The 24,971-nt window shown below is 36.5% G+C and overlaps 1 protein-coding gene across 2 annotated transcripts; it reads right to left on the bottom strand.

The window, feature by feature from the left end:
* Positions 1-202: 202 nt before the first annotated feature.
* On the bottom strand, positions 203-24,671 carry armh3 (armadillo like helical domain containing 3). Of its 2 annotated transcripts, none has more exons than XM_022669980.2 (26): positions 24,551-24,671; positions 22,833-22,942; positions 20,284-20,340; positions 19,993-20,139; positions 19,692-19,799; positions 17,646-17,738; positions 17,243-17,317; positions 13,606-13,692; positions 12,715-12,771; positions 12,479-12,522; positions 12,295-12,355; positions 12,166-12,212; positions 11,988-12,063; positions 11,481-11,574; positions 9,569-9,670; positions 9,381-9,439; positions 9,224-9,289; positions 8,814-8,883; positions 8,489-8,549; positions 7,471-7,559; positions 6,190-6,272; positions 5,102-5,228; positions 3,877-3,952; positions 3,607-3,685; positions 3,283-3,399; positions 203-548 (listed from the first exon to the last, which is right to left on the bottom strand). In XM_022669980.2, the coding sequence occupies exons 2-26, from the start codon at positions 22,929-22,931 to the stop codon at positions 456-458; spliced, it is 2,067 nt and encodes a 688-aa protein (XP_022525701.1). In that variant the 5' UTR covers positions 22,932-22,942; positions 24,551-24,671; the 3' UTR covers positions 203-455. The 2 variants fall into 2 exon arrangements, with proteins under 2 accessions (XP_022525701.1, XP_022525700.1); XM_022669979.2 differs by having other exon boundaries at positions 22,833-22,976; positions 24,551-24,668.
* Positions 24,672-24,971: the final 300 nt, after the last annotated feature.

Below are 24,971 nucleotides of genomic sequence, written 5' to 3'. Positions count from 1 at the left end.
CATTTTTTTTAAGTGTCTATCGTCTCAGACGGCTTGAAAAATAGTTCATATTGCTGTTGTAAACCGGAAAATGTATCTTCAGAGATCCTTTAGATTAAGCCCTGAATGCTCAAAATGTCTGGCTCTGACTCTGTCTGGTATACATAACCTACATGTACCGTGTTGATTTCAGAAAACCACCCAAAAATTCACAACATGCACACACATTCATCTATTATTTTATATTAAAGATGTATATTGTACACAGATTCTTTCTCAAAAGAAAAAAGAAATGAAAAATGAAAGCCCAATAATATCATGAGATTCATGTCCTTATGTGTAAGGTCCGACCACAACTGTACACAAACATAGACGGGGAGGGGGTTCGAGCCGGGCATATTAAAAAACCAACAGTGACATTAGAAGTTACAAAGACATGGAGGTATCTGCAGGGTGTTTTATCTTTACGAGGACGATCAGGATATTGAGGAAAACTCCTTCAAAAGAACATCCTGACTGAGAGTATTCAGAGACACGTTCTTCCTCACGTTCACACTGATGGAGCGCACCTGCAGAGCAACATAAGAAAAAGAGGAGAGCTGTATTACAGATTTGTTTGTGTGTTGACACTGTTTTAGCAGTGTGTTCCTGTCTCCATCTGTTTCCCTACGTATCCAGATCCTCTCCTCCTCCTGTTGTGTCCTGTTTTTTTTAGTTTCTAATCACCATCAGAAAGCCTGTGATTGTTTCAAATTACTTTTTTATTAGTTTATCCTTCTTTCTTATTTTTTATATTTTTATTATTTATTTTTTTATTTATTTTTGTTTATTTATTATTACTTTTATTTTTTTTATTAAATTTTTATGTTCATTTTTCATTCTTGTTCTTAGTTCTTTTATTAATTTAATCACTTATCATTTTTAACATTTTACTTTACTTTTACTATTATCTATTTACTTATTTTATACATTTTTTACCTTTTGTGTGTCAATTTTTTTATGGTATTTTAGAATTTTCAGTTTTACATAATTATTTTTATTAAATGCTGATTTAAAATGAGTACTTCTTTATTATTATTATTTTTTTTTTTTTACTACTGTATTTCTTATTATTTCTAAATTATTATTAAATGTGTTCAATCCCTTTGCTGTCATAAAGGCTCGGCAACATTGTAAATTAGGGTCACCCTCAATGTTTTTTTCCCCCCCCGAGAGAAAATAAAGGATTATTAGATTGATTGATTGGTCCTGCCAGGCCTGCGGTCCAGCTTCAGAACTCTGCATAGATCCAATCCCACCACATTGAAAAGCTGTGCACAAGGCTGTTGATCCTGAAAGGACTTTTATATTAACACTGATCAGGTGTTGTGTCCTACACTAACAGGTGTTGACCAGAGAGGGATGGGTTCCTCCCATTATTTATTCCCCCTAGTCTGAAGAAGGAGTTTTTCTTCTTGTCTCAAAAACGACTTGGACCCGTATCTCTGTAAAGCTGCTTTGCTTTAAACATTCATTTCTATATAAATAAAATATAATATTTAAATTTTGCTTTTTGAATTTTTGTTGCAGCTACAGGTTTTCATTCTACCGAGGCTGGAGATAAAGTGATCAATTGTTAGAAAAAGAGAAGTTGAATCTAGGCCTGTCACAATAATACAAATTTCAGGATGATAAATTGTCCCAGAAATTATTACGATAAACCATAATTTTGTCATTTTAAAGCAAAAAGAAAGTGTGGCACAGTAATAATATACTAGCATAATACTACTATTACACCATTTTACAGTTAAACTAACTTTATATTATTAAGAGCAGACATTGGGCTTCCAATATAAAAATATTTTAATATTCTAATTAAATAAGAAAATGACAACCACAGGCCTTTTTAAAAAAAATAAAAGTAACATTTACATTAATTCATTAATACATTAAAGTGAACATCTGATCAAACACACTCTTGCTATAAATGTATTTTTTTATGTAACTGTCAGACAATTACAGAGTAAGGAACACCTGCATGTTTACCGTGTGGGGCTTGAGGCAAGATCTCTCTGGGGGTAAAAATATTAATATTCAATATTCAGCTTGGAAAATTGGGCTTTAAATGAGATCTCAGGTTAGAGGCTTTTGTTTCCACTGTTGTTAAACAAATAAACACACCGGCACATTTGCTTTGATGGTTCTACTCGCTAATTTGGCTTAAAGCCAAAATACTCCGCATTAAAGCCATGAAACTCTGCATTAAAACAGACTACTGGACTACCATAAACCTTCTAGACGTTCTCTAAGGCTGTTTGGTTTTAAGAAAGTCCTATTATTATTATTATTATTATTTCCATTATCCTTCCTATGTTTGAGTTTTAGAAGCTTTCCTATTTAGTATGCGACACGGGTGTCCTGCCTTATCTGCAAAGAGGCAAAAAGAACAGATTCAACTAGGCCTGTCTCGATAAACTTTTAGTTTATTAGTACTATGATTAAGGTTACATAATGAGGCTGAAACAGACCACACAGCCTTTGAGGAGTATACACAACTGCATTTAATGTAAATGCATTCAAAAGTAAATTAATTGACATACTTTATATACAAATACACAATAGTTTCCTTTCAAATTAAATGTTTTAATTTTTATGAAATATACAAAAAAAAAGTTAAATATTAAATACGTTAAATATTTAATTAAGAGCATTTGCAATGGTTGCGCAGGAGACTCTTATTTTGACAGGTAGCGTAGAGGATTAGCTGCAATAGCTAATGGCTAACCGGCGATGCTAACTGTATTTCCGAGCTGAATTAATCACAGTTTTTTTAATAGCTGATTGATTTCTTAGTGCTGGTTAGGGTTGGTAGGATCTGTGGTTTGATATTAGATGTGGATTATGGCTGTAGTTCACTCAAAATAGTTTTTTATTACATTCACAATGCCAGAATGCATTTGCTAGCTAGGCTAACAGACCGCAGATCTTAACAGAGATGGCTAACGGCTAACTGGCGATGCTAACTGTATTTCTGAACTAAATTAATGACTGTTTTTTAACAACAGATGGGTGTGTTGTGCTGATTAATGTTTGTACATCCTGGGTTTATTGTCCAGCTCAAGCTGTGGACTGGAATATGGACCGGTAAATGGATCGGCCGTGGAAACCCGATATCCGATTCGTCGAATTATATAAATATCTGCCCCATCTCTATCTGTTACCCAATTCTACACGTTTTTGTATATACTCTGTGTTTTTAAGGAGATGTAATTTTATGTCAGAGTTAATGTTTTATTGTATTTCTTCATGTAAAGCAGCTCTTACCAGTTCTTTGAAGAAAGCTGTCTCTCTGGGCTGCTCTGAATAGCGCTCAAACTGGTCCAAACCATCCTGAAGCTTTAATGTTAGTGTGTCGTAGTTGGATCGCACCACTTCCAGGACCTACAGGACACAATGTTGGAGAGATTTGTATTAATCTATAACACACAGCCTAAAGTATTTTAATGAAAAGGCGACTGAAGATAACAATCAAACTGATGAGGGGAAAGTGTTTTGTCTGATTTCATTCCTGTCATACATCGGCAAAATATTTAACAGAAGGTAAATTTAACTACAAATAAGACATAAAAGTGTCTCACTGCAATTTACCTGATCCTCTGAGAGTTGGGAAATGTGGTTCACAGCAGCGTAGGACTCAATCTTGGGGTTGAAATGGTTAATGATGGCTCTGAAAACACAAAACACAGTTGGTCCAAAGCTGCAGTATCAAAGCACGATGATTCTAACATGATCGTAATAGTGACAGCTATTGGTGGAACTCACACACGGCTAGGGCCTCTGTTCTGCTGCAATTCAAGCTAAATTCTTTTTAATAAAATATATATGTAAGGATATTTAATCAGGACATGTATAGCCTACCTGACATTAACCAGCGCATGAGTGACTTTACTAGCCGGCTCCTTCCACTGGCCTACATTGGTGGAAACTCTGAGAACTGAAACACCACAAAAGAAAAGTTCACATTTAGAACACAACAACAGCCCCATAATTTATACTTGTATATATACAGCCCTAACTAATGTATAACTGTGACATACGTAAATACTACTGGCTAGTAAATTTCCTTCAGGATTAATAAAGTGTCTGTCTGTTAAAATGTGTTGTTCTGTCTGTTGTTCTGTCTGTTGTATTGTGTTTTATCTGTTGTTCTGTCAGTTGTTCTGTCGGTTGTATTCTGTTGTTCTGTCTGTTGTATTGTGTTGTTCTGTCTGATGTATTGTCTGCTGTGCTGTCTGTTGTATTGTCTGCTGTATTGTCTGCCGTGCTGTCTGCTCTGTTGTATTGTCTGCTGTGCTGTCTGTTGATCTGTCTGCTGTAATGTCTGCTGTATTGTGTTGTTCTGTCTGCTGTGCTGTCTGTTGATCTGTCTGCTGTGATGTCTGCTGTGATGTCTGCTGTGATGTCTGCTGTGATGTCTGCTGTGATGTCTGCTGTATTTTCTGCTGTGCTGTCTGCTGTATTGTGTTGTTCTGTCTGTTGTATTGTCTGCTGTGATATCTGCTGTGATGTCTGTTGTATTGTGTTGTTCTGTCTGTTGTTCTGTCTGTTGTTTGACTCCACTTAAAGGACTGAAGAAACAGCTGAAAATGGGATTTAAATATGCCCAGAAGATATTTGAATGTGACATCTTTTGATATTTTAATGAACATAATTTATTGAGTAAGTAAGTAATCTGTTGTGTTTGGTCAGTTTTGAATGCCGAGCTGAGTGTGAACTGTGAGTGAAGTAAGTGAGCAGCCCTTAACCCTCCCCCACTGCATTACTGTCCACAGCAGTTTGTGTAGTGCAGTGCAGTTGCAAATTATCAATTAGTCTACACTGAAATTTAGACATTTTTTTAATCAACATTGTTTGTTATATGGACTAATAAATGCAGCCCTATCCATCAACAGATCCTTACTTTATCAACATCAAAACCAACCCCCTAATACAAATTAAAGCTCAACAAGTCAATTAAAGTGAGTGTCCCATTAGTAAAATATATATACAGATATTTAAAAGCACTGCGTCCTCAGTTACTTTATTATGGGATCAAATGTCTTTAAGGACATTTCCATATGCAAATACAAATAAGACAACTCACCCATGCAATAGAGATTCTCAAACACCTGGTGCATACGAACAATTTCGTAATAAAGCTCATCATAACTGCTAGGAGTAGGCAGGAATGTGTCTCCATATGTGATGAACATGTTGAAGAGGTTTACAACCTGTGATCAAAGACAAAGAAAAGCACAATTAAAAATAACTGATACAATTTTTACACCAAATAACATTCCAGTACACAAAGATATTTAAAGCGATATTCAGAAGCGAAGATGTACAATATAATGCAAATGTTTATGCCTTTTTTTATTGATTAATTCCCTATAGTTTTGATACGTACAAGAAATCCTTGTTGAAAATAATTAATCCTAATTTATTAAAATACTAATTATTAAATTATTATTATTCCTTTATTTATTTCTATTTGTGGTCACTTTGCAAAAACTGGGTTTATATAAGTGATAATAAAGTAATCATCGCAAAAAAAGTTTCGGCACTTTAAAAAATGTTAACTGAGTTTATTTTGATAACTCAATTTAAATATCTGTATTTTTTTTAATTAGCTACTGCATCAACCTCATCTGTTTTCATTTGATATATATATATATTGCTGCACTAAAAGGTAGTAATTCTCATTTGTGAAAGTTTGGTTTAATGTCACTTTGAAATAAAGCTGGAAAAAAGTAAGCAATGATATTATTTTGTCATATTTTTCGAAGAATAACTAAAAAAAAAAAAAACTTGAATGTGGTATATCATGATATATATCGTTATCGTGATATATGATTTTTCCCATATCGCCCAGCACTAATTCGAAGTGTTTGAAGTGTTTTAAGTATGAAGTGTTTTCGTACTTAAACAGTCACAGTAAGGGCATCACTGTTTAATGTGTGCAGACCCATGGAGAATAAATGGTACACATAGGGTTTAGGTACATGCACTAATGAATGTAACGCATAACCAAATTTACCACAACGAAAATTTCATACTGAAATCAGTTTTGTTGCATTTGAATTTTAATGCACTCCAGGCAGCATGCACACAGATATTTACATTTTACAATTACTTTCCCAAACTTTTCTGATGTTCTGACTGCACATACTATTATTTGATATAATATCTTACCTGTAATGCCAAAAGGAAAATATTGTGCTTGGCCAGCAATGTGGTCTCATTTGACAGCAGGAACTTCAGTAAGTTGATGAGGGCTAGAATAGAAACACAGTGGATTAATTCAGCACCACGCCATGCATGCATTTTTTGTTTATTACAAGACATCCAGACAGATTTGGCATGAGGGTGGGGGGGTTTGACAAGCAAACTATCACAGATATATAACATCAGTGTCAGACAATACCTGTTAACTTTTAAAGCAGTACTATAGATTAGTTATAATTCAAAATCTGTTCCATATATCAAGGGGGAAAAATCAAATAGTAAATTTAGAATTCTGAATCCAAATGATTTGTGAGCATTTTCACACCCCTAAATACTACTCATCTCTAAAACACAACCGTACTCCACCCCTCAGCATGCAGGCTTTTCACCATCTCCAAATGATATTTTAGTCAAACCAACAGGTAATGATATTTGCTCCATCAGCAAAGTTTTCACAGGTACAAGGTAAGATGTGGATCTGAATCTGGATTGGTGATGTGTCTTACAATACATCAAGTTACATTACAGTGGTTACCTGGTGCAGGACATGCTGAAATCTGAATCAGTATGTAGGACTGGGTGATATGGATCAAAAAATATATCTCGATATTTTTTTCTGAATTGCGATATACGATATATATATCAATATTTTTTTTTCATCCCATAAGGTAATATCAAAAAGATACTTTTGAGACAAAAAGCTACATGTCCCAAGTTTTATATCTGTCTTTTTATAATCCATTTCCACTTGAAGTAGCCTAAAAACAAGAGTATATAAAAAAATTACATTGTGCTTTTGGAAAAAGAGCATCTAAAGTGCTTAAGAAAAAGTAAATGAAAAGTGCAGTTTGAGTTTTCTGTAAATCTGGGCCGAACTGGTGCCAGGTCTATTCTCATACCCATGTGAAGGAGCTGATTGGTCAGTTCAGGTTAGAGTGGGTGTGTCTATATCGATATAAACGATATCGTCGTCTTGTCTATATCGCATATGAAAATATATTGATATTTTTAAATCTCAATATATCGCCCAGCCCTATCAGTAAGTATCTATTTAACATTATGATTTAGGTTTAAGGATTTTAAGGATCCATTTAACATTACATGAGCAAACGGCATCAATGCAGAATCTGATACTGATAGAAGATCTGATCAGCTCCATCACTACCTATTCGTTTTTTTTAAATAGATAATAGTGCAAAGCACTGTCAAATCTGCATTTATGTACTGAGATAAGAATAAGTACTATACCTGACCAGAGTTCTCTCCAAGTGTACTGTAGTCTAATTCTGCACTTCTTCTGATAGCAGATCAGCTTGTGAATAATCTGTACACACCGCCTTAAAACAAACAAACAAATAAGCATGTTTGCAGCCTGGTATAGTATATATAATCAAGTAAACAAACTGTTGCCTGCATCACACATGTTTAAAGCCCCAAGAATGTAAAGCTGAGTTTTCTTTCTAATTGGGTTAATTTGTCTCCCCTGGTTTCTTTTGTAATTGTACAAAGAATATATTTGAAATATCTTCCCAATCTCTAATAAAGCTGTATTATTATAAAATTGGTCAGGCCTGTGTAAGCAGATCTGTGACCAATCAAAAGGCTAACATAGCTGCGCCCTCTCTTCGAGTCTGAGCAACCGCTGAGTCAGCTAAAGAGCCGAGTCTTCGTCTCAAGGCTGTGTTGCAATGATGATGTAAACAAACGTTTGTTTGCCAGTGATAGCTGTTGGTCACACCCATACAGGTCTCATGGTACGTTTCGGCAAGCAATGGAAAGAGCCACAGTGCATGCTGAGTCGCAGTGCATGCTGGGTTGCACTGCATTGAACGCAGCCCCGCTCTCTGGTGAAAAAGTTCAGCAGAGCTCAACTTTATTTAAATGAGTCTAGCCAATCAGAGAAGAGCAAGCTGTGACTTCACACACATACGAGCCTCACACACATTAAACACAGAATAGAAGCTGAAAACTGTGGGATATGGATTTATAGAACTATAGATTACAGTGAGGTTGATTTAAAATTGTAAAGTCTTTTGGTTGCCTATTTATTTAGCCTTATTTGAATAAAAAACATGCCCACACAGTGAGCCAAGAGATCCTGCATGACAACATGTGTTGGAAAAAAAAGTGCCAGTGGACATGAACCGTTAGAAAGGTCTGAAGAGCGTTCCGTTATTTTTCTTCTTTACAGAAAAATCTGTTCTTAAGGGCTTTAAAATTAGTGTTTATTTCTCTTAGCTCAACAGAGCCGGGTCAGAAATCTTACGTGTACAGATCCATAGGAAATTCCTTCATCATGTGAGTGACTATGAACTCAACCATCAAATCTATGAAGAGGAAAAAACAGAAAAAACAATATCTTCATCTTTACTCATATCTTCAAATCTGCAAAATCTGTCTAAATCTGTGTTAAAACTAATTAAATTTAACTTTCAGTGTTAAATAAACAAAAGTGTTCAAACATGTCATGGAATGAAATATGTGAATAGCTGTTTAATTTATTTATTTATTTAGTTTATTTATCCTGAATGTACAATTTTGACCCTATCCCCCAATGTCCACCCCTCTAAAATAGGATACCAACGCCTTACCCAAAACAGCACAGACCAGAGGTCGGCAGGGGACGTTCTTATCTGCAGCTTTCTTTCTGTGTCTCATTGGCTGTAAAACAAGGACACAGGTTAGATTCAGAATAAGTTTTATTAATTTTGCTCACAAACTCAATAAAAAAGGGACCTTTTCTTAAATGTGCAATAATTCTAGCAGGCAATAAGCTGTATATAAAATTTTCGGTGATAAAGAACAAAATTTTGAAATCCTAGTTAATTGTTTTATACAAACTTAGGGGACCAAAAGTACATCATGTTTAAATATGTAACATCAGTAAGTCCTTGATAATGGAAAAACAAAAAAAAGACACATGGAAAAAAAGAAGTGCCCTAGATAAAACACCTACTGCTTTGTTTGCACTGCTAAGCTACACAATATGGTGCCTACTCACCATTCTGTGCAAGTTGACTCTGAAGTTCATGTTGTCATCATGTAAAAATGCATCAGCATACTGGTCCTGCAAACCAAACCCAAAAGTCAGCTGCTTCACAAATGAAACCACCAAAACTCTTTTTTTGTACACTGTTTTTGTGGAAAAGGGAAATTACCTCAGCTATACAGGCAAGAATGATGAGGCACAGTCGAGCACTGTTCAGTCTGTGTTCATCTGGAAAGGTACAGCAGGAAGATTTACACGTGTGAGAAGACTAGTTTAGTTCACAGACTGAGACAACTGGCAAACACGAGATAAAAATAGAGAGAAAGTAAAAGCTTGAGAAGAGAAATGCTGGATTACCTTTAGTATCTTGCATGACAATTGAGGAGTACTTGAGAAATGTGATCAGCAGGTTACTTGTCTGCATGCTGGGGTCTAACGGTAGTTCAGGATTATGCATCACTGTGACGGAGAAGAAAACGAGGTATGATTGACAGCAACTGAAGTAAACTCTCATTGGACACTACTAAATTAGTGGTACTGTTTGATTTTGAGTATAGTCATACTACAAATTATTATATTTACTTTACTTTACATTATATTTAATCCAAGAGTAAAGATATCAGAGTGTTAATTAGAGGTGTGAATCACAGAGCATCTCACAATAAAATATTATCACAATATGTTGCCCACGTTAACGGTGATATCACAATACTGGGATTTCCCGATACTCTGTTTATCACAACACAATTCTGTGCAGAAATTCACACACGCAGACACTGAAACTTTTTCATCTCTTACACACACACGCAGACACACACGCAGACACACGCAGACACACACGCAGACACACAGACACTGAAACTTTTTCATCTCTTACACACACACACACACACACACACACACACGCAGACACACACACACACACACACACACACACAGACACTGAAACTTTTTCATCTCTTACACACACACACACACACACACACACACACACAGACACACGCAGACACACGCAGACACACGCAGACACACACACACACACAGACACTGAAACTTTTTCATCTCTTACACACACACACACACACACACACACGCAGACACACACGCAGACACACACGCAGACACACACGCAGACACACACGCAGACACACACACACACAGACACACAGACTCTGAAACTTTTTCATCTCTTACACACACACACACACACACACAAACACACACACAGACGCAGACACACACACACACACACACACACACACATACAAATACAGACAAACACGCAACACATATGCACACACAAACACACATGCAGACACACAGACAAACACACAAGCAGACACACGCAGACACACACACACACACACAGAAACACAAATATGGACAAACGAGCACACACATATGCACACAAACATGCACACACACACACAAATACAGACAAACACATGCAGACACACACACCCACACAGACAGACACTTAAACTGACACGACCGCACACAGATATGCACGCGCACACACACAGACACACAAATATGGACAAACGAGCACACACAGAGACACACACACACACACACAGATTTGCACGCACACACACACAGACACACAAATATGGACAAATGCGAGCACACACACACACACACACACACACACACACACACACACACACAGACATACAAAAACAGACAAACGCGCTCACACACATGCACACATGCATGTACACACACAAATACAGACAAACACACACACACACACAAACGTACACAGAGAGACAGACAGACACACACACACACACACACACACACACACACACACACACAGAGACACACCCAGACACACAGATACACAGACACAGACACACACACACGCAGACATACACACGCAGAAACACAAATATGGACAAACGCGCACACACATATGCACACAAACACGCACACACACACACAAATACAGACAAACACGTATGCACACGCAGACACACACACACACCCACACAGACAGACACTTAAACTGACACAAACCCACACAGATATGCGCGCACACACACACAGACAAACAAATATGGACAAACGCGCACGCGCACACATGCACACACACAAAAATACACAAAAATACACCCAAACGTGCACACGCATATGCACACACACACACACACACACACACACACACACACACACACAAACATTCACAGAGAGACAGACACACACACACACACACACAGACACACACACACACAGACACACACGCACACAGACAGACATCGATACTTACGATCTACAGATGGAGGGGTAGTGCCGAGTGGTGTAGTAGGCGTGGTGGGGACAGTGGGTGCTGGGGTTGTAGGCATGTCCATCTCTGGATGACTCTGTTTTCACATATAAAATCAATGATTTAATTAGATATTGTAAACAGACTAAAATAAACTTATTTATTGAATATACAGTTTTTGTCACAAGTGTACATGTACATATCATGCACATGAATGCTGTGCGATAATCAGTTCAGATAAATGACTGAAAGCTAAATATTGCAATGATTTCCATGATGAGAATTTTTTATGATGAGTTTAAACACACATATCTTTTAGAACCCAAGGCTTATGTACTCAACACAGCATGTCATCAGTGTTACCCGGCTCTGTGTGCGCAGTAGTTATTTTGTGGGGAAAATTAAACAACACTGATATTGTCACTTCATTTTTCAGTGGTTTTAATGTTATGACTAAAAAATGTACAATCTAAAATCACTTTAAAATTAAGATAATGATGTCACACTCACTTGAGCAAGAACAGTAATGAAGTTTCTGTTGAGATGAACAGCCTCATACAGGGCCAGCAGGATCGCTTCATTGGTTCTGAAAAACACAAGACAAATGCAGTGTATTTTCATTTCTTAAAATTCTGCAAACGTCCAGACTAACTTCTACACACTGTTTAACCAGAATTTATCAACTTACTGTACTGACAGTTTCTCGTCTGCATCAGCAATAAACATACTGCCTACCTGCAAATCAGAGGAGTAATTATAATAAATTAATCCATTCACAGATTGTATGAAAAGGATAGAACAAAAAAATATAAATTACCATATTGGTTAGAGTGGACAGAAAACCTCCATGCCGCTCCTCGTCTTTGTCTTTGTACTGCCTAAGATAAGACAGTTTCACAAGAATAAATAAAATAAATAAATATGAGAAAAAAAAAGAACATAATTCATTCAATCGTTTAAATTAGGTATTTATAGAGCTATAAGAAAAAAAACCTCCTTACCTATTGTATTCTGTAAGAGCATGGTGGACAACCATTCCCATACCCTTTAAAAGTGTAAAAAAAAAAAAATATATATATATATATATATATATATATATATATATATATATATATATATATATATATATATATATATATATATATATATATATATAAATAATAATAATAACAAATTTGTTAAAATTACATGGGTTCAATAGCATTTTAAAAGAATATTTATACCCCAAAAAACTTACGTCCAAGGTCGGCTCATCATCCACAATAGACAACTTCACAATATAGGGGTTCACAGACTAGAAAACAGTAAACAGGGAAATAAATACATATAGTTAACTAAAGTGCCATAGCTAATACAGCACATTTCAAAGTTTACATAGAGTTAATTTATTTGGCATGTTCAACTGTTTGCACACTCAAAACTACCAGCAAATAATTATCTAAAAAAATCTCTAAAAAGGATCCACAGGGCTCCAGGTGGTCGCTGTCTCAAATCATCAATTCAGGTTTGAATCAAGTCATCTGCCACAAATTCCTGCCTTTGCTAAGGGGATGTTCAAATATTTGCTACACTTAAAATCTTTAAGTTAAATATACAAATATAATGCAGCTTTGCCATCAAGCTGCCGGCGCTCAGAGGGAGCACAATTGGCCCTGCTTCCTCCGAGTGGGTAGATGGCGCTCTCTCCCCACATCACTCCTAGGGTGATGTCCGCAGCACAGGACGTCTGTGAGCTGATGTATCAGAACTGAGCTGCTGAGTTTTCCTCCTGAGTGTTAGCGCTGTGATGCTGCTCGGTAATGCTGCATCAGCAGCAGCTCGAAAAGAAGCGGTGGATGACTTCACATGTATCAGAGGAAGCGTGTGTTAGTCTTCACCCTCCTGGTGTGTTGGGGCATCACTAGTGATGGGGGAGTCCTAATGAGTGGGTTGGGTAATTGGCCGTGTAAATTGGGGAGTAAAAGCAGAGTTGTTAACTAAAAGCCTGAATTCCAGGTGACTTTACCTCATGAAGCTGACTGAGAAAATGCAGCCAAGATGTGCAAAGTTGTCATCTAAGCAAGAGGTGCTATTTTGAAGAATCTAACATTTAAAATCACAAATTTCATGAGCTCAAAAAGTAAATTACCTCATATTTCCTGTAGTTCACCAGGAGAGCCAAAAGAACCACAGCATCATATCCATGTTGACCCCGACTAGATACATCAGACAGAATCTACGAGCGAGGGAGAGAGAGAGAGAAAGTGAGATATATATTCCAGTTTTGCTGCTTTAAGACAAAACACAGCTACTCTAAATGAGCTTGTTAATGAGCTGATTAACTGAATCAGGTGTGCTGGAAGCAGGGAAAACACTAAGGCTGTTTCTCAATCTGCGTTCTTGTCTGTACTTGTGTTCTTGTGGACTCGTAAAACGTCATCAGTCGCAGCCCAAGTACTGTTCCATTTTAGAAGATCACAGTTTGCCAAGTACACAACTAATACCCGGATGTGTTCTTGCTCCTCCCACTTTATCGAGGATGCATAGAAGGTGACTTGTGTAAATTTCTTACAGCCCAATAACCCAGAATGCACCTCTCAGCAGTATCAGCGTAATGCAGGAGGAGAAGGTACATACCTGTAAGCACCTGTACGTTTTCAAAACAGTACTGCTAGGTGAAAAAGTGCTCCTATGTTTTCGGATAAAAGCTTTCTGCTCCTCTAAGAGGGTGACGTCATCATGTACACAGCTGTTTCAATTACACAAAAAAACGTCCCGCTTCCTCCCGTCCTCGGGAGTCCACACTCGTGATCTGAACTTCACAAGTCCGTTCTTCACAAGTACGGGAGTACAGACTTGTGTACTTGTGTGCTGAGAAACAGCTTAATTGTACAGAGCAGGTGTGCTTCAGGACCAGGACTGAGGAAAAAAAGGGTGAAGGTGATCCAGCGTATTACTTAATGACTGTAAAACTCAAGTAAGTGTTGGGTATACAAAATTACATCACCAAAAGGAAAGAAAATAAAGACAGGGCCAATTTCAAAATCCTAAGGCTGTTACAGTCTCAACTCAAACTCAAATTTATTTACCATGAAAAAGCTGTATAAATCACAACAGCTATTGTGAATGAGTAAGCTGTTTGACATTCTGTCAGTTGTACTAAAACTAGGCCTATCCAGATAACAAAATTTTCAGGATGATATATTGTCCCAGAAATTATTGCGATAAACGATAATATTGTCATTTTAAAGCACCAATATAGAAAATGATTTTTCCTGCTTCTGGGCTTCCAAAGGTTCTTTAAGACAATGTGCCACACTAATAATATACTAGCATAATAATACTATTACACCATTTTACAGTTAAACTAACTTTATATTATTAAGAGCAGACATTGGGCTCCCCATATAAAAGTATTTTAATATCCTAAATAACTAAAACAAATAATTTTTTGGAAAACTGCACTAAATATTAAACAGACCCTTTAAAAAAAATAAAGTAACAAATAGATTAAAGTAACATTTACATTAATTTTTTTTTTTAAAACTCACTCAACACTCAACACATGGGCACTTGCAGATCTATGATCAGATATATGTTTAATATGCTGTAAAACACACATTAGCTTAGTCCATATGATTGAAGACACACAGATAGCTCAGGAGGCCAGAGCTCTTGCTATAAATGTATTTTTTTAATGTAACTGTCAGACAAATTCTGAGCAAAAAACACCAGCATGTTTCCTGAGGCAGGATATCTCTGGGAGACCAATTTTTATATTCAGTATTCTGCTGGATGAATTGGGCTGGAAGGTTGTGCTTTAAATAAGATCTCAGGTTAGTAGTATTGCCAGCTTTTGTTTCCACTGTTGTGAAACCTTGTAAACATACCGGCTGATTCGCGCTGATGGTTCTCCACGCTCACTTGGCTTAAAGTCAAAATACTCCCAAAATACTCCCAAAATACTCCCGCACTGGAGCCGTGGAACACGGTTTTAAAACACAGCCCATCCCGGACTAAACTTCCTTAAACGTTCTCTAAAGCTGTTTAGTTTTGAGAAAGTCCAATTAGCCTCGTTCGCTACCAAACACATCTCGCCACACACACACACACTACTCATGCTCCGCTGTGTGTGCGCACGCGTAGGGTAGTGTGTGTGTAGTGGCACCGTCACTGCTCACTCTCACTGCTGCATAAACTCTGTATGCACTCAGTTCCTAATTGATAGATGTCGCTATCTGACAGATCCGCCGAGATCCACCCGGCTGTTATCGACGTCGGCAAAATTATCGCAATAAAAAAAAAAATCATCATATGATAAGTCGATAACATGGTTATCGCGACAGGCCTAACTAAAACTGAGGCAATTAAAACATAAATTCAAGCTAATTTTAACTATGCTTTAATAACATCCAATGCTGCCATATCCATGCTGCTACAGCAACTTCCACTTTGGACTTCATGTTGCTGCTACTTCTCTACTTCTTTATATTTTGTGTATTTATCTTTTCTCTTTTATTATTATTTTATTTTCTATTCTATTCTACTTTGTCTTTATATTTATATATTTTAACAATTGCTCTTGGGTATAACTGGACCGTGGGAACATAATTTTGTTCCACCTTATGTAACACACGTGATGTTAAATGAAGTTGAAATCTCCTTGAATTAACCCAGTTGATTACTTGCATATACGGTCTATGAAAGGTTCTTTAAAAACTTAGAAATACCCTTCTAAGACAAATCCAAAGGTAGCCTTTTGATATTTAATGAGTAATACCTTAGCAATGAATATTGTTGTAGAAAAGAAATGAAAGATGGGTCCACACCCACCCCTCATCCGGGGTACAACTCCCCTACGTGTTCGTTTGATAGAGAGTCGCAGACAGGTGGAGTGAAGTTGAAAGCAAACCAAGTATTTATTACAAAGTACTGAATATTCAGGAGAACCCACACATGAAAGACCGTCTAACAGCCGTCCCAGTATAAGTTCTGACCCCCTCTGATCTGACTCCATGTTTATACCCCAAATGACGTGAAACCTGCTGATGAGGCGTTGCTAAAATCATCTCATGTTAGCATGCGTAATTTCACGTGTTAGTAATCCATTTCACGTGTCTGACCGGACCACTAGTGTCTGACCTTGACTGTGTTCTTCCAGAATGGAACATCGTGGCACTATCTGTGTGAGTGTGCGTCACCCCCCGCTTTGAAGCAGCGGTTTTAGGGAGGCACCCACACAGAGTAGGCCGCTTTGATCTAAGAGCCTCCTCTGTAGCAATTTAGTCTCGTACCGAGTGTACCAGTCGAAATCATACAGAGTGTACCAGCCGATGATTGATGGCCGTTAGTTAGGGTCATGCAGTGAACGAAATGCTTCAAGCATGAGCTACGCAAGTCACACAATAGATTTCATATGTTATATGTTAATGTGTTAATAATGAGTGGTTAGTACGCCATACAATAGATCCTATGTGTTAGTAAATGCCTTATGTATCATGTGGGTTAATTTGTCATATAATAGAGTCTGTGTTAGTCACATGCCTGATAAAGCAATGTTTTACTATATGTGTAAAGAATATATATTGTGGTTATTGGTTAATCTTCTATATAAATGTATATAAAGTAAAATGTGAGAATTGATTAGTCTTCTGTATAAATGTATATAAAATACAAGGTTTCACACAATGATTATGTACTTATAGATACTAAGTTAAGTAATCATAACTGAAAGATATTTGTCAATACACCCAAGGTATAATAAACAGTTACTCTTCAATATCTACCTGTAAAATGGCCTCAAATATGCTGTTGATCATGACGTATTCCAGTAAAGTATTTTGACTGATGTTGTCTGTGACCTGAAAAAAAACAGAAAATCTAAGTAAATTGAATAAAGTCATGCTTTATCAACATTACACAGGGTTCCATAAAACAGAAATATTTTAAATATAGAACTACACAAACCCACTTTCATGGAACTATAAATATACCAAATGTTACTGTTTTATTGCAGTAAAACTCACAGAAAAAGTATAAGTGTCACAGAAAAAGTCTAATAAAAATATGCATGTGCCTTAGTAAAGAAAGAGAATCATTTATATTATTACTATATTATGAGTTACTTAATTTAATTTAACTTAAATCATAACCACTATTATAAATGACTTAAAAAAGACATATCCTTACTGTAACCAGACAAAGCAACAACTTCAGGCACAAGCTCTTCAGACTCTCTGAGCCGTCTCCACACAGCAGACTGTCCAGACTCTCCATCAGGTCCTACAATACACAATCACAAAGCATTTTATTAACTACCTAAGAAAAACACTGAATCAGCTTGCATAATACACATGGTGTACACTAGTGCTGTGCGATATGACAAACATTGTGGGGATTTATCGTTTCTACAGTAATTTCATCAATTATTCATGCTAATATAAGACGTAGGCTATGATAAAATGTACTGGCGTTAGGGTTGGGTTTCTATCATGGTTTTCTATTTTTTGGTGAAGATCTGGGACTGATTTTATGTGGTACGCGGCGCTCTGTTGGGTATTTTTACATTTTAATTATTTCACTAGAACCGTCACGCTGCCGCTGATCCTTCTGTTCGATAGGTGCTGTGTCTCATAGCGCTGGTAAAGCTTTATATTCTGTCTTTAAGCTGCTGCTTTGAGTGTTCACTACTTCGTTTTGATCTTTTAGAATTCGTTAGATTATTTATTAGCATTTTAAGCTTAGTTTAGTTGGTTATTTTCCTATTTTATATCTTTTTTTCTGTTTTTATTAAATGTTGTTATTAGCTTCTTAGCTTGTTGCTGCCTTCTTTGTTATTTAGCATACAGAACGTCACACTGGTCTTTTCAATGAATGTTGATTTATTCATTTAATAGCTGTATCTAACTATTTTAAGACAGACAGACACTGTGTGATTTTTTTTAATCGGTGGCGGAGAGCTCATCAGCATGTTTAAATGGTTTGTCCTGTAGGAAAACCCACGTGCTTTATATGCTGACAGTGTAGTCTGACTGGCAGGCTGAGAGACTGAACGTCATGCAGCCCCAAAGCAGTAGAAGAAGCACCAAATCCCCACGAGCCGCAAACCCATTAATCCACCTGTGGAGCTTTAATAGTGCTACATTGAACATAGTTCTACGTCACGCCACAGATCGTTTTCTTCAGCCGAACACGACAGCACGCCTGGAAAGCGATGAGAATTCTCGCCGGACCAAATTCACGTTCAGGCAGACAATCTAAACTCTAGTTTGGAGAGCTATATTATTATTGTTATTAATTTTCCATTTTTTTAAACTGCAGGATACTTTGACTTTTATTTCTCTGCCCGGACCCGACCCAAGAATTCCCATCACTTTCCTCAGGCTCCAGGAAATAGCCTGTGATGTAGTCATCTGTTTTTAATACTATTTTTGTTTTATATAAAGCTATGGTATGATAATCACATATAGCTAAGTAACCAAATAGTATTGTTAACGAAAATGAATGAAATAACGAAAACTGAAAGTAAAAATTCTCCTTAACTGAAACTAATAAAAATGGTAATTAAAAGAAAAAACTAAAACGAACTAAAATTACAGATTGAATACCCTCATTTTCGTGTTTGTTAATTTATTTATATAAATGTGGTATATCATGATATATATCATCATCGTGCTATATAATTTTTCCCATATCGCCCAGCAGTAGTGTACACCAAATATTTGTTTTGTTGTAGTGCAAAATTTTTTGAAGAGAAATGATAAAGAAAACATCATAATCACACAGAAATAAATACAGATACAGAAATAAAAAAAAAAGTGACGTAGCAATTTTACCAATATATAATACAGAGAAAACGGCATCACCACCACTCCTTTAACTGCACACTATAACTTTAATAAAGCAACCATGATATTTCTTTGCTTTGCTTTTACAAAATGAGAGCTTTTAAATTAGAACATGGTGCGGATATGTAAAATCAGAACAAGATCAAATCACCAAAAATATATTAATGCCAGGTGTAAACCTCATTATCCAACGTTACTTGCCTAGCCCTTTACAGCTTTTACCCATCAATATGAGAGGGAGTAAAAATAATATTGAATGTGATGCAGAACATTATGTCAAAAAAGCAATCCAGGCTGAAACATATTATACCGGGTCCTGTTTATAAAAATCATTAAAAGACAGAAATTATCATTTAAAAAACCCTGAGTCATACCCTCTCACACTCACCTTCATCCTAAGCTCAGCTTTGTCAAATCCCACCAGCATGTTGATTATGTCAAAGCCAGTAGCAGATTTGTTTTTCTGATGGACTCCTCTAAACAAGGCACAGAGAGTCTTAAAACAGGAAGAAAGAAAGACGTTAATTGGCCACATTTATTATATTTCATAGTGTCGTTGCACATTTTTAGCTGTTTGTATCACTGCCCCAGAGAAGCAACATTACAGTGATCTGCTGTACCTCTTTATTAGCTAAACGACAAATAAAATTTAAAACCCAACTGAAAACAAAACCTGGGCATGACCCTACCTGCAGTGCATTAACTACTTTAATCTGATGCTCCTCTTCCAGAGCCTGCACACAGTGGTGGAACAGACTATTGAGGTTCTCCTTGATCAGCATCACTTCATCACCATCCAGAGACTCCAGCTTTGCTTCCAGATACTCCAAATTGACCTGATTATATAGTTAAACATAAAATACAGTGTTCAGGTAATTAATATATAATATCCAAAATATATTACAAATGTTTTTGTTTATCTACATATTAGATTACATTTAACATATCAGTAAAAACTGGAAAATAATAAATACACATACCTTCATCAAAAAGAGTTCGTCCCAGAAGCGAGGGTTAGTCTTGGCAGGGTCATCTTTCTAAAATGAGAAAAAATATATATAAAGGCCTGTCCCATTAAATCCATTTTAAATAAGGTCTTGTGTATCACAGTGGGAAACAACATTATCCTGCCACCCTGCGGAAAAACAAAACCTATGTACCATATTCCGTGCACTATCCAATATGTTTTGAAATCCCTACATAATTTATTCTCCACATCTAGTCATGTGGAAAAAAAATTAACACACCGTTAAAACCACTGTCTTTTTCAACATATTCTATCACAAAGACATTTAAGCTTAAACAGAAGTTGTAAAATTTAATGAACGAAAATGAAATTCAAATGTCTAAGTTAAAATATGTTCAAAAAGACAAAGGTTTTTTAGGGTTTGTCCTAATTTTATCACAACTGTCCACTAGATCTTCTGTCTATAGTAATTTAAACATCAATAAACACCAGTGACCCCTTTTATTGGCATCAATACATCTCTATGCAGTAACACTGCTGAACTGCACTGATCCACTTTCAACAGTTTAAAATAGTGCTGCGCAACTCCTGTTCTGGAGGCCCAGGTTTTCACCCAGTTTAATTCTCTAAACGAACACACACAGCAGATGGTAAAGCAAGAAAATACGTAAAGACAGACCAATTATTGTTTTGGGGGGCTAATGATCCAATAGACCTTTTTTTTGTAGTGTTTGCATTATCACATCCAGGTATTTCCTCCTGCTCTGTTTAACAGGCACTAGCTGGTTTTCAGACTCTGTCAATCATCTTTACTGATATTTAGTACAGCTAACAGGAGCACAGCTAACAGGAGCACAGCTAACAGAAGCACAGCTAACAGAAGCACAGCTAACAGAAGCACAGCTAACAGAAGCACAGCTAACATTTCTCCAGCATGGACTAAAGGCTGGTGTGTGTTGGGAATACGGATCCTGCACGCCTCCCGCAGCCCCCCTGCTGTGTACTGCTGCACAGAGCTCCGTGTGTGATCCTCCCACAGCACGGCTAATTACTAGAGCTCAGCTACAACAGCTGCATTCAGATTGAGAAGCATTTTTTACAGAGCAGAGTGCTTCTTTATGATCAGCACATCTCTGAACTACACAAAAAATAACGCTTACTGAGCTTCATTCTGTTCCCTACTCACTCACACATTAAACTACTCACCAATACACACTGCTAACAGTCTTCATTGTTAATAATATAAATAAATGCAGACTCAATTAATCCTGATTAATGCAATTAATGCATTTTTTTATTACTGTTTTAATTTTAATTTAATTTTAGATTGACCCGGAGTGAACGGTGTGTCACTATGGTTTAGTTTCACTCGGGTTTTATTAATTTGCTGAATAACACATAACAAGCAGAGCTTTTCAGCTGGAGTTAAACAGTTCAAACCTGATATAGAGTATAAATTCTGGTAAATTAGTTTAACTGAATTATTGGTGTATTTAAAAACAGGGAGTAGCCTTAGCCATATATTACAACACGACCGGAAATCACTTAACTACGCTATTTATGATTCTACATTAACCAACAAGTGTGAAAAAGGTCTATTAGCTGTGTTAAAAGTTTTTTTTTTGTTTTTCACAGGTTTACATTTATTTGTCACCATTAAATAAGACATAGCCTATTTAACAGTTCAAAATATTATTTAAAAGCAGAAGTACTTAAGCTCTTTTTTACTGAAAGTAGAAGTGTTTCTGGGTGGAAAGAGGGCAAAATATTATAATATTTGGGATCAGTGTGCTTCTGCTTCCAAGATTCTGCATGTGCTGATATTCTGAGATCAGTTTTCATCTGCTCATTTCATGCATCATTGAACTAAAGAAACACAGAATTAGAACTGAAGAGAGCTGGAGAGCTAAAAGAGAGCAGAACAGATTTTTTGCTAAAGATCTCCAAGTTTATTCCCTCTGAAAAGAATCCACACATCCTCACTAAAAACTTATGGACTGTCACTTTAACACTTAACATTTCTCAAATCCCAACATACTTAGCAACAAAGCACAATACATTTACCACTGCAGAGCTATTCCAATCATAAATTTACACTGAACAACAAAGCTTAAACACAACACACACATGGCCAGTTTTCAAGATTAACAGTGCTGTGTAGACAAGACATATACCCTGTCTAGAAAACCAACCGTAAACCACTGTCTGCCACCAATAATTAGGAACTCAATACAATATTTTTAAGATTTGGTACATTATTGCACCCCTATTCAGTTTTTTTTAGAGAATAGTTTTAGTTTTTTTTTTTATCTCTAAATTTCTATCTCTAAAATTGTATTATTGCAACTTACAGCACCTCCTCGTTGGATGCTGTTTAACCACTGGGACTGGGATGACAGAGAACATGTTGCTTTCTTCCTATACTCAAATACTTAAACACAATCAGTCAATCGGTTCTCTTATCCATCTAAGTGTCACATAATTTACCCTAACCCATTTCATTACACCAAGCAACATCACTAAAAGATCATCAAAAAAAACATATAAACTTAAATTTCTTACCGTAAATATTTCATCATACATAAGAACCACCTTTTCCTTCAGGGGTTTCTTGGATGAAGAAGTCCTTCTGAGCAGACCCACTTTCCTCTCCTGAGCCATGACTTCACAGTCTGAAATACAGACCTAATTTACTGAACTGCTTGTCTGCAAGACAAGATCAGATAAACAATTCCAACATTTATGCTTAGCCAGCTATGTAGTGATTTACTCAAGCGTGTATAGTTATTTATCTTTATCTAATAGTTTCTTGAGTCCATAAATCAATATGTAGCTAGCTGCGTGCATAACCCTACCCCAATGGGTTTGATCTGTATTCCACAATAAATAAAAAAAATTAAATTAAAGCACAATATGTAGTTGTAATTTAATAGCTGTATTAAATAATGTAAATAAAAATTTATATTATCCAATAATATAAATCACAAAATCTGAGGCAATTTCTGTCATAACAAGTCATAAGGCCTGAATCACATGAGTAAAAGGTAGCCATACATATCACTTTTAAAAATGTGTCAACTCGATCTATTAATGAGGACTAATTATTACTAGTACCGGCACCACAACAGGGGAGGGGCTGATCACCCACTCACTAAATTCACAAAAAACATCGCATTAAGCAGTTAAGACTATTTTTTTTATTCTACTTCATATGGATAACAGGGTGACATGCACAGGTGTGCAGACTTGAGCAGGTAAGGTAAAACATGGATTGGAACAGGAGCCCTCCTGAGATTTAGAGAATGCAGAAATAGTCATTGAATATAAATACATTTTTGAAAAATATGATAAGTCGATTAGCTTCAAAATCGAACTAATAATCTTTAGTAATCAACCCTAATCCCAGAGCTCTATTTTTTTAATCACGTTTCCCACCCCCCTCACCATTGTGTATATTAAACAGTATAATGCATTTCTTTTTTGCAGTCAAAGAAAATCAATCACAGCAATCATAGAAACTACTATTTAAAAATATTTACTGACACTGAAAAAATGTACACTATGATTTAAAACTTGGCTTTAATAATTCATAATTTTCAGTAATTCGATAGTAAATTATCACATAAGTTAGTTTTACCATTTTAGACTGCATAATTTTGCTTGAGGAATACTCAGTGCACCCCTAGTGAACACGGCTCCCTCAAAAAACACTAACTACATATTGAACCTTTTAGACTGAATCATTGTGAAGCTGTAATGTCTTGGATTTTTGAGCATTTAGGTGAACGCTGAAACCAGAATAAACATAGTCCTCTCTAGGCCACATAAACTGGTACTAGCTAGCTAGGTTAGCATGAGCCTAATTCGGACAGTATTGGCTTACTTTGGCCAAAGCTAACTAAACACCTAAACAACCATTTAACAGCATTAATCTGATTTATCTGTGTATAGAGTAACGGTCAGAATATGCTACGTCCCCAGATATACTGTTAGAGATAACTCTGCTAAAATGTGAGGAATAATAGTAATAACACAGAGCTAGCAGGCTAAAGCTAACTACACAGTAAATATGCGACAGCAGCACACAGTTAGCCTAGCATAGCCTAGCCTAGCTAATCTTAAGCTAACGTGTTCTATTAGTGACAGCGCCCAGATACACTGCAACCTCCAAACCCCGCATTCCCTCCGCATGCCATCTGTACTGATTTAATGACCGGAGAAAGGAGCTAACGATACCGTAATCAGTCTGTTATCATATTCTGCTTATTTAATTTACTTACGGTATATTTACTACAGTTTGTTCATAGCTCTGCCCAAACTGCCCGTTCTTCTCTACATTGCATTTGAGATCCGGGAAAACAAATGATACTCGCAGTACCGCCACCTGCTGCTCTGGATAACTACATGTGGCCAAGTATAGGTCTCAATATTTGGATACTATAATAGAAATGTGGTTGAAATATGCTTGAAGTAATGTCTGTTGTTGTTTAATGTTAAATAGTTGTGCAAACGTTGAAAACTTCGCTTCAGTGGCTGGATCACCTGTCAGGTACCAAGAGATTTTAGTGAACTGGGAAAATCTGCTTTTAGCTACAGACAGAGAGCAGCGCCAGCAAACTGGAATTCACTACAGGAATCACTGAAGCTCAGCTCGCTGGGATCACTGAATCATTTTAAACATTTAGTTTCTAATCACCATCA

Source organism: Astyanax mexicanus, chromosome 16, assembly GCF_023375975.1.
Source record: "Astyanax mexicanus isolate ESR-SI-001 chromosome 16, AstMex3_surface, whole genome shotgun sequence".
NCBI lineage: Eukaryota > Metazoa > Chordata > Actinopteri > Characiformes > Acestrorhamphidae > Astyanax > Astyanax mexicanus.
This window is presented reverse-complemented; position numbering and strand designations above follow the sequence as displayed.